Genomic DNA, 11,015 nt, shown 5'->3' with positions numbered 1-11,015 from the left:
TATCCTGTATCAAAGTGTGAAACATATAATTGAATGCTAGTTGACTCCATTCACAAATGGAAATGGTACAGTATATTTTATTCTAGAACCTTACTTAAGGAAAATGTGACAAAAAAGTTATGTAAAAAGTCATGGCAACAAGATCTATGCTTTCGTAGTGCGCTTGTACATCATAATTGTGAAGACTATATTTTGTACTATTACAATTTTCCATTTGTTAGATCTTCCTGTTTATGACAAAGATTTGATTCATACATTTTCCGGAGGAAGAAGAAAATGTGGAATAGAAAAAAATAGGAATTTCTTCATTGAACAGATCCATCATAGTACAGAGTAGCCCAAAAGTAGGTATACAGTCCCGTACTGATTGGTCATGACATTTTATACCATTTACTTATTGTTATCCATACAGTTATTGACTTAGTTTCTTCCTTATCTATTCTTAATTTATTTTCACTTATACCTTAAGCTCGGAACAAAACAAAGCAAATAAATTCATTATCTTAATCAATTAAAATGTCATACTTGATAGATACAGGTATGTATACCTACTTTTAAGCCACTCTGTTTTTTCCTAATGCAGTGAAGCCGAATATACAGTAATATCTGTGGTTAACAAGCCGTGTAATTACTGTTTCTCAGTGTAAATGTTCAAACCAGCCAGTTTCAATCTAAATGGAAATGCCCGTAAAGTAGTATAGTACAACGACGCTGAATATAATGATCTGTAGTAAAGTTTCGTAAAGTATTGGAACAAAAGTATACTTACAGTATTGATACAGTTCTCTTTCATTTACGAAGTGTAAGATATTCACACTTCTGTGAGATCTGCTTTTGAAGGCAATTTTTATGCATATTAAGGAAAGGTAATTCTCTGTTGAACTAACGTATATGCAGGGTGTCTCAAAAGTCCCCTGTCATAAGGCAACTCTATTATCAGAGTTACAACAAAATGTAAGAGGGAAAATCGTCTCCAAATACGATTTTTTCAATCTAAAATGAAGGATTTTTTTTTTAATTGGGCCAATCTTTTGAGCTGCACACTCTTTATGCGCCCAATGTTAAATGAAAGTGCAACGTTGCCACTTACCTGGACCCACAACATAAGTGAATGAAGTTACTGTTTGAAATGGGGGCTGGTCATCGATACTTTAGTGTAAAAGACAGTAACCTCATTCACTTCTGTCGTGGGTCTAGGTGAATGGCAACGTTGCATTTTCATTTAACCTTGGGCGCATAGTGTACAGCCCAAAGGGCTCATCCGATTTTAAAAAAATCCTTTACTTTAGATTGAAAACATCATATTTGGAGTCGGTTTTCTCTCTTACATTTTGTTGTAACTCTCATAATAACAAGAGTTGCCCTATGTCAGGGGACTTTTGAGACACCCTGTATATATGTAACAAGCATACATGGAGTGTCCATTATTATCCTTAAAACCTTTCAACCTGTTTTTGATTTGATTTGATATGGTTTTGGGTTTAGCGTCTCTTTCACCAGCGAGGCTATATGAGACGTGGACCTACAGCTTAAAATAGGATCAGAACATCATGAGCTCCCGCCCGGAATCGAACCCGAGTCTCCTACATCAAAGGTGCGTACGCTAGCCGCTTAGCTACAGGAGAGCCCTTTCAACCGGTTTTGGTGAATCCCAGAATTATTAGCAGCGACTCATAAGATTTTGGAAATGACATTAAAAACATGGCTTGCCCATTTAAATGTTATTGGTGACTTGTGATATCCATGTGCACTTGGGACTATTAGGGTGATTTCTGTACTCATACTATTCGTTTTATAATGCTTACATGACCTCAATATTTTCAAAAGGTGATTTTTAGTACGTAGTTAATAGAGCATTGATTACATCAAATATGTATTGCATGACAGATAATACTGATATTAGCAAATTGTATTATATCTAAGAATTATTATTATTTTTCAACATTCATTGTTTGGTAATAGATTACTGCATGAAATAGAAAAACGTACTGACTTCTTTAGAAGTCATGTAACTTGAAATACGGAGCTGTGTGTGCAGCAGGGCTTCATTATTTTATTTTATTTTATTTGGTCTAGGAATTAATTCGTGCGGGTGGACAAGAGATGGCGCAACGAACGGAGCGTCCCACAGTTCCGTGTATCCACACATGTGTTGCAAACCCCTGTCATCGCGTATCGTTCGTAGTATAGGGCAGTGGATTAAAGCGTCAACAACACCAGTTTGTAGTTAAGTGAACATGGCGCAATTTGTGCCTGATAAAGTGTTTTTGCGGGGTGTCCTGCTGCATTACTTTAACATGCAGAAAAGTGCGACTGAAAGTCATCGTATTTTGGTGGAAGTGTATGGTGACCATGCTCTAGCTGAGCGAACGTGTCAGAAGTGGTTTGCACGGTTTAGAAGTGGTGATTTCGGCTTGGCAGACCAAGAGCGAGCTGGACAACCCAAAAAATTTCAAGACGAAGAATTGACAGCATTGCTCGAGCAGGATTCGTGTCAAACGCAGGAATAACTTGCAGCAGCATTAGGCGTTGATCAAACAACAGTCTCCAAACGCTTGAAAGCCATGGGAATGATTCAAAAGATGTCACATTGGGTTCCACATGAATTGAAAGACAGAGACGTTGAAAGACGAAAAACCATTTGCGAATTGCTGCTTCAACGACAGAGCAGAAAGGGGTTTCTGCATCGAATTATTACGGGTGATGAGAAGTGGATCCATTACGAGAACCCTAAACGAAAAAAGGCCTGGGTGAAACCAGGTGAACCAGGTCCATCACAACCAAAACGAGATATTCACTGTGCAAAGGTTATGCTGTGCATATGGTGGGATATGAAAGGTGTGGTGTACTATGAGCTGCTGCAACCGGGTGAAACTATGAATGGAGAACGTTATCGACGACAATTAATGCGTTTGAAGCAAGCTCTGGCCAGAACACGACCAGAATGGGAGAACAGACATGATAAACTTATTGTTCAACATGATAACGCTCGCCCACATGTCGCAAAACCGGTCAAAACCTATTTAATAAAGTCGGATGGGAAGTTTTACCCCACCTGCCGTATTCACCAGACGTTGCTCCTTCGGACTACTACTTGTTCCATTGCATGAAAAACGATTTGATTGGACAGCAGTTTACTTCTTCAGAAGATATCGAAACATGGGTCTCTGACTGGATCGCTTCCAAGGATGAGGACTTCTTTCGCCACGGAATCCGTACATTGCCTGACAAATGGGCGAAAGTGGTGGCTAGCGATGGACAATATTTTTCTTAAGGTATTTATGTATTTTGTGTTTGTACTACAGCTTCAATGTGTGCGTACCAACCGCACGAATTAATTCCTAGACCAAATATTTTATTTATTTTTTTTAACATTCTGAACATTGTATACTGTATGATCTTTTTTCACAACTGGATGTTACTGTGCGAACTGTTAGGGAAGCATTCCATCGGCTGATATTAAGATTAAAGAGGCAAAATGAAACAAATAGTAAAACTAATTAAAACTTTTACTTGGAGTTCTGTTATGGCATATGCCAGTAAAATAAATAATATATATTATGTGCTTTAAAGCTTTACCTTTCTGTAAATGTATCGTAATATCTACATCAGTCGCAAGCAAAAGTGCATTTTCGTCTTACATGTTCTTGACAATACCTGCATAATGTACAGTTCGAATATAGATCTCAAAAAGCTTCAGAAAATTAAGTACTTTCTATACCAAAGAAAACTTAAGCGGGGGGGAGGGATGCAGTTTTGATTAAGACTGTACATACTTCTGTTTGTGTTTTCTCGTGGCAGAATGGCTAACATGAATTCTATATGCGTATTCCAGAGTTTGATTCCCTGTTGAAATGTACTTTTCGTATGGCAAATCACTGATTACAACGCGACTCGGTTCTGCTTCCAAACATTTTCTATTCAATGAATAGTCATTGTTCATCTTTACGTTTTAATTCCATGAAAAGAATAGAAGGAGAAAATACAAACACAAAAAGAGTGTAATAAAAATTAACGATAATAGATATACCAAGTAAATCTGTACATATATTGGCAAATGTAACTCGTAACATTTAATTATTCAACAGAATTGTGCTGTGACTAGCTTTAAGATAAACTTGGAATAACGTCATAATTTTCCGTTTAAGCTTACTGTAGCTTCAGAATGCGGTACAGTTAAGTTTTAAATACGAGTAAAAATAAGTCAAGTATTTGTGTCGCATAAGTTTATTTTCACGGAATTTTTCAGTGTCTAAACTCTTTCATAGTTAGATTTACTTTTCTGCCTTTGCAAAACAATGTTGAATTTAAAGAACAACAGAACAGTTGCTTGTATCACTGACTAACTCACGGAAGACATGCATTCATCTGTATTTATTTTTGCTTCTCAACTAATTGTATGCAAGGAAAAAAATTAAAAGGAGTGAAAACAGTTTTTTTTTTTCTAACAATAAATGTCTACTCATTCCATATTATGAAGTTTGAATCCAATAACGTCTTTCTTTGCATTTCTTTGCATTTTCTACTTTGAGGGTAAGTAATACCATCAAAAGGTAACTATTGCTCATAATAAGTAGAAACAAATTTTCGCGTATAAAATTATCAACTTTCAGCATGCGGTCACTTCTCTCCATTCTTTGTCGAAGTTAAGCGTCCCTTTTCAGCTTCGAGTTTATGTAAGACATGATCCTATAATTTGAAATGGAATCTGAAGCACCTTAATGTCTCCAGTGCTCTCCCACCAAGAATCGAGCTCGGAACCTCTTCTCTTCTTCAACGTCTGTTGTTGTATACTTTCTTTTTCATAACAGACATAGCTGCATATCTCATGGTGATGTGCTTGCCTTGGGCACAATTAGTACTGGTTCGGGTCCCAATTTAAGCAGTCGGACTAATCTCTTTCTGGTGATAAATGATGTGAAATACTAATAAATCAATCAAGTTACATTTTCTTCCTTGTAATATTAGGGTTATTTTTTCCCCAAATTGACAGATTTATATATGTAAGTAAATACTCTATTTATATTTTTTTCCTTTATTGAATTGTACCCACTTGATACAGAAATCGAGTGGTAAGCAAAGGATACTGATTAATATTTGTTAATCGTTCTTTAGCTTAAAGCAAAGTCTTGACTCATTGGGGCATGGAATTATTAATGAGTTCTGTGATTTTTGCCTGATTCCTGAAAATTTTGGTCGCCAGGACATGAACTCACTCACTTTACTTTTGATGTATTTTAAACTGGGCGATAACTCGATGGCGGATAATGGAATCTGATCGTTTCGGAAAATTTGTCTGGCTTGCTCCGGGGTCGCATAGTTCCACTACCTAAGTACATTCGAAATCACTCAACTCTGTGGATCGTGATATCGTTGTTTCTCTTGGAGGATCTTCACACTGTCCACACCAGAAATAACGCATTACGACCATTAGTAATCTCGAAGTCGTTACACTTGTTGCAATGCAACCTTCCGTTACATCGTAAAAATTAGAGATAGTTACCAAAATAGTAAAAAACACTTGACGAACATTCTACTTAGATGATTATTATTGCTGGAAATTACCTTTAACTTGCAGAACAGCTCTGATTTGTCATGGAATGGAGGCATTCAAGTCATGAATCCTTGATCAGTGCAGCATTCAGTTCCATCAGCTCCATATCAACGTTGGGTACCTGCTCTGGAGTTTTAAACAAAACTAACCAGATATTCAATAGTATTGAGGGCAGACAAGAGTAGCTGTTGCAATTCATCCAGAGTTCTTGAATTACGTTTCAACAGTTCTAGCAATGCGAATTAGCAAGCCATTGTGGGAAATTGCGTCATTGGCGTGCAACAGTATTTGGACCATAAAATTCACGTGGTTACCTAAAAGGTCAATGACAGTAATTTGTCCTCAGAGCGTAATCGCAGGACCAGCACAATATGAATAAATTGCGTCCCAGACCATCACACCGGTCGCCATGTTTCACTATAGGAAGGAAACTGTTCGGAGCATGAATTTTTTGGGGTCTTCTATCATACGTAACCAGAGTCTGTTCCTGGAAGTAAGGAGGACTTATTGAAATGTTTCGTATGATTGGTGGTTTGCTTTACATGTCATCGATTTAAACACCAATATTTACTTCATTTCCGTGAGTGTAAGGCGTTGTTGGTGATCAGCAGTGTAGAAATTGCAATCCAACCGCAAATGTTCAAGTTAAGCAACTCGCCTCAGATTCTGATTACCGCGATAGAATGTTTCAGGTGCTGAGTGAGTACCTCAATCACTTTCCCGCGCTCTTCATACGGTCCTTAGTGGTTATCCTCTCTTATGCTCAGCAATCCCTGTCACTGAAGTTTCTCTTCCATACGTTTCGCAACCACGTACCCACAATTTAATCTGTTTGGCTTTTGATCTAACCGCTGTTCACATCCTTAGGTTACCACAACTCATATCTTGCGTGTTACAAACTTCACGATGTTTTCATTATTTTGATAGCCATCTCTACATAAAGTACTATTAGTAAGCCTTTAGAATTATAGCATTTTGCGTAGACTAGTGGTTAGCATTTACCTTTGCAGTTGGGAAATTCAAAGTTCCAACTAAACGTCTAGATTCTTTATGGAAGTTTGATAAAATAGTACTTTAATTGCTGCGTAATATTTACGTGAATGCGAACTTTTATAGAAAAACTAAATTTACATTGAGGTAATGTTGTTTGATGGCCCACTATAGTTCTAAAAAAAATCACCGAATGAAAAATAATTTCCGTCAAATTAGAAAGATGAATTTTCATTCTTAGAAATTGTAATTCTGAGTATACAAACGTAAATAGTAATAATAATTTGGGGAATTCAAAATTCGCTTTCCTTCGAAATTTGATATAGAAGGCTCTATATGATCGAGCCATAATTAGGTCATTGCTTTTTTTTTCTGTAACCAGGAAGAAATTGCACCTAATCGTTTGATGATTGATGGGCGAATTTGGGGTTTAGCGTCGCTTTCAGCAGCGAATGGACTTACAGCTTAACGTGGAATTCGAACTGTATGAGGTTTCGGAGGAATAGAACCGGGTTCTCCCACGCCAAAGATACGTACGTTAACCATATAACCACAAGCGAGTCGCCTCATGGTATGTAATATGACATTCTAGCTCCTTAGACTTGAAGGTACTTAAAATTAACAGAAAATTAATTTTGAACATTCTGATATGTAATTATTGCTTTGTATTTGATACGTTACGTTACTAAAAAATAGTCATACTTACCAGTCCCAATTTCCATTTACCGTTCAGAACGTTCTACTAAATAAAAATTTTGGCTGATTGTGTTTTTTTTAAGCTAAAAGTTTATATCATTTACATGTTCCATTTGTAGTCTATACAGAATCGGAATTGTATTCTATTGTCCTGATTATACTTTTTGTAATATCTTTGTTTTTGATATACGTTTCCTATTCCTGTTCGTGAGCTGTGTGTTATGCCCTTCTTGTATTCCTTGTGGAAGAAAAATACTGTGCCCCCTTACAATTTAAGATATATATTGATTTAATTTTATCATACTATTTTATACAACTTCCATTTGTATAAATAAACAGTAGAAATCATTGTTTTATTTCCAGATTTGCACCTGGCTCAAATAACAGTAATATCCAAAGCCCCAGCCAAAATAAGAAACATGAGAAAAAGCACATGTGTTCTGAGTGTTCGAAGCGTTTTGGTAGTCTCGCAGATCTTGTAAGACATACTCGTGTTCACACAGGAGAGAAACCGTATCCATGTCCCTTGTGTTCCAGACGCTTCAGTTTAAAGGGCAATCTAAAGCAGCATTATATGATGGTGCATACGCGATTCACTTGCCAGCAGTGCAACAGAAGCTTTGCCTCAGAAACTGACCTGAGAGATCATACTAATATGCATGCAGTAACCAACAGACAGTAGAAAACTTAAGAAACTTATTTTTGTTATTTTGTGAATTTATAGTACCTGATGTTTGTAAAATTATTTTCATTGAATACTCTGAGCCAAATATTATTGTGATTTTGTAGTGACATGAAGTTCTTGAAACTATACTGAAGTGTGATCTAAAATGAATAACAGCAATTATCTTCTGATATACACATCCTGCACACTAAGTGATCATTTTGTTAGAAGTTTTGTTCTCATTATTCATAAGGATTAAAAAAGAGAGAGAGAGAGATTACGCAGTGGATTTGTCGATGTGTGTGTGTATGTGTATTTATTTCTTTTATTTCATTTATTAGCCAGAATGGATGACACCCGGGTTCTTCCATCACTTACTGGGCATTCTATTTGCCCATGATAGTGCCGTCTGCTAGGTTCTGTTAATTGCTCATAGTGTCGTAAATGTCTAGATATTGTATTGTTCATACCGAACACGTGCTTGTTCTCTTTCTACTCTCACTGAAGGGTAATATGCCTGGGGAAAGAATTTTACTGGAAATGCGAGCCTGAGTGAAGAGGGCTATAGTACTCGCCAAATTGCTACCAGATTGCGATTGGCACAAAAGACAGTTGCCAGATCAATAAGTAATTTGAAAACCAGTGGAAATTATGACTATAAAAGCCAAAAGGACGTAAGAAGTGCACAACTAAGGTATGGATGATGCTATACTTTTACCAGCAAAGAAATCACGCAGAAAATCAGCCAAAGCAATCCAGGCTGGTTTACCATAAAATGGAAATCTACCTAACCAAAGGACAATCTACAGGAGGTTATTGTGTGCCAATTTTTAAAATCCTATCAGTCTGCCAAAAAGCCGAAATTGTCAGACAAGAACGTTGCTGATCAATTGACATTTTGTAAAAGGTATCAAAGGTGGACTGCTGAATAATGTAAAAGAGTTATGTTTTCGGACAAGACCCAAGTATCACAATTTTTTGTCTGTTGTAGACACATACGACGGCCTCCCAATACAAGAGACTCACAAAGCTACTTCATTCGCACCGTAAAGAATGCTGCAAAAATCATGGCCTGAGGTGGCGTTTCTGCTAAAGAAAGATGTGGATTGTGGTTTATGTCTGAAGGGACATCAGTGAATAGAACTGTCTATCTCGATGTGCTTAAAGAGAAGTTACCAGTGTTTATAGAGATCAACCAATGCACCTACTCCTAACATGATGGAGCTCCATACCACCAGACAAAAGCTGTTAAGGAATGGCTTGAAACCAGCGTTTCAAATTCTTGGACCTTGGCCCGGAAATTCTGACCTAAATCCCATCGAGAACTGTTGCATAAAGTGAAAAGTGGCTGAAGTAACCCCAATTCTGTTTCTTAATTAAGGGAAGTTATAAAAAGACGCTTAGTTACAGAAATTACACCAGAATACTGCGAAAAATTGTATCTGTCCATGTCTTCTCGTATCCAAACTGTGTTAAAAACCAAAGTTTGCACCTTAAATATTGAACTCACTCTCAAGAGTGTATACTTCACTGTGTTTCTGTAACTGAAATGTATCCTTTGTATGTGTTTTTAAACTGAAATGTGTCATTTATATCAATGTGCATCCATATTTAATGAGAATGTTCTTGTGTATTCATAAGTATGACCCTTATTTGTGGTGAGTTTTTCATTCTGGCCAATACTGTATATGTGTATGTGGAAGTGAGCGGTGAAACGGTTTTGTTCTCATACAGGGTACATTGTGATACTGGAATGGTAGCAACCAGGCATTAAGTAGGTGCAATAGAGTATGAATAACTAAGTAAAAGTCGCTAGCTGCTTCGGAAAAGCAAAATTTATAGGATTTTAAGATGTGCTCGCCAAGAATGGACTGAGTTTTGGTAAATGACATTCAACAGTGAATCGTGGTTAGGGATGGCGTAGAAAGAATACAAATAATGAAAGAGACCAGTTTTAACTTTCCAGGATTGTCCAGGGACGTAAGATAACAGACAAAAGTGACTTTGAATTAGGAAAATATCATGTTCTTGTGTATTCATAAGTAATGTCAGACGTGCCATCCTTGAACTTGGCAGACGTGCCATCATCTCAAACACATTAAGAGCCTGCAGTCTACCCATGATTCCGGCGAATAACAGAAAAGATATCTTCATTTTTTTAAAAGAATATTAAATTGATAAAATACTTAGTTGATTCCATTTTTCGTTATGGGGTCCTAATAACATTTTCTGAAGTCTGTGTGGATTTTCTCTAATAAAATTGTTTTTCTGCACCAATCCGAATCTTTTCTTTTCTATTTGCTATTAAATGAGTTACTTTTCAGGTCACAGAAAGCTGTTGAAAGTGTTTGCTCATTCATTCAGGCGTAATTGGCCAAGGAAGACCTAATTTTCGAAAATATGCTAGCAGTCAAGTGGCGTTTATGGACGGACAGTAGTATGAGAGATATTTTGTTGGAATAAAGTCACAACATTTTGCTTTCCTCAAAATAGTTGCAGATCAAAAGGCAAAATTGAAATTTTGACAATATAACGTTCTAGAAAGTTCTTTAAAATGATACAAAGCAGAGTGGTTAAGATATTAAGTTGGGAAATACATCATAGCGATAAGTGACTCATAATATCGTAGATCACTGTGTTCTCGACATTTAAAATTTCGCTTTGTTTTTAGAAATATTAAGAAAACAGTTCTAAGTTGACTTCTGATGACAACTACTCAAATATTACCATTACGAATTCGATCAATATTCACGTCAGAAAAAGACATGAATTTATGAAGTAAGTAGAAATAATAAACATTATGTTCATTATATATACAAAAATACATAGAAGTACTAAGTTGGTTGATTTGATAGCAGCTGAACTTTATTTTACAGCACCGATACTGTGGGAACCTACTGTTGAAAGTGGAATCCGAACCACTACTTGAGTTTGTATCCGAGACAAGTACCTTCACCAGAACTCGGATCTAGGATCACGACAAGGCTTTTAGAGTTCGTTTGTATGTTTTTAATCAATTTATTTATTTCATACGAGGATTAAATCAGTAATATAGGCTAGCTACATTCATTTAAGTATGAAGAAAGAGCACTGTATTCGTTAAACAGATTA

The 11,015-nt window shown here is 36.5% G+C and overlaps 1 protein-coding gene across 16 annotated transcripts in view; it reads left to right on the top strand.

Annotated features, from left to right (window-relative positions):
• LOC145680677 (uncharacterized) overlaps nucleotides 1–11,015 on the top strand; it is a 246,213-nt gene that overhangs the window by 99,752 nt on the left and 135,446 nt on the right. The window contains exon 4 of one of the 16 annotated variants that reach the window (XM_081751543.1): nucleotides 7,604–8,568. The exons of the other annotated variants lie outside the window; for them this stretch is intronic. Coding sequence (XP_081607669.1) covers nucleotides 7,604–7,922 — 319 coding nt within the window. The 3' untranslated portion in view covers nucleotides 7,923–8,568. Of the gene's footprint in view, nucleotides 1–7,603; nucleotides 8,569–11,015 lie in introns of those variants that run through there. 16 annotated transcript variants of the gene reach the window in all.

This window comes from Thermobia domestica, chromosome 3 (genome assembly GCF_964235325.1).
Source record: "Thermobia domestica chromosome 3, izTheDome1.hap1.1, whole genome shotgun sequence".
NCBI lineage: Eukaryota > Metazoa > Arthropoda > Insecta > Zygentoma > Lepismatidae > Thermobia > Thermobia domestica.
Note: the sequence above shows the minus strand (reverse complement) of the source record. Positions and strands in the feature narration are given on the sequence as shown.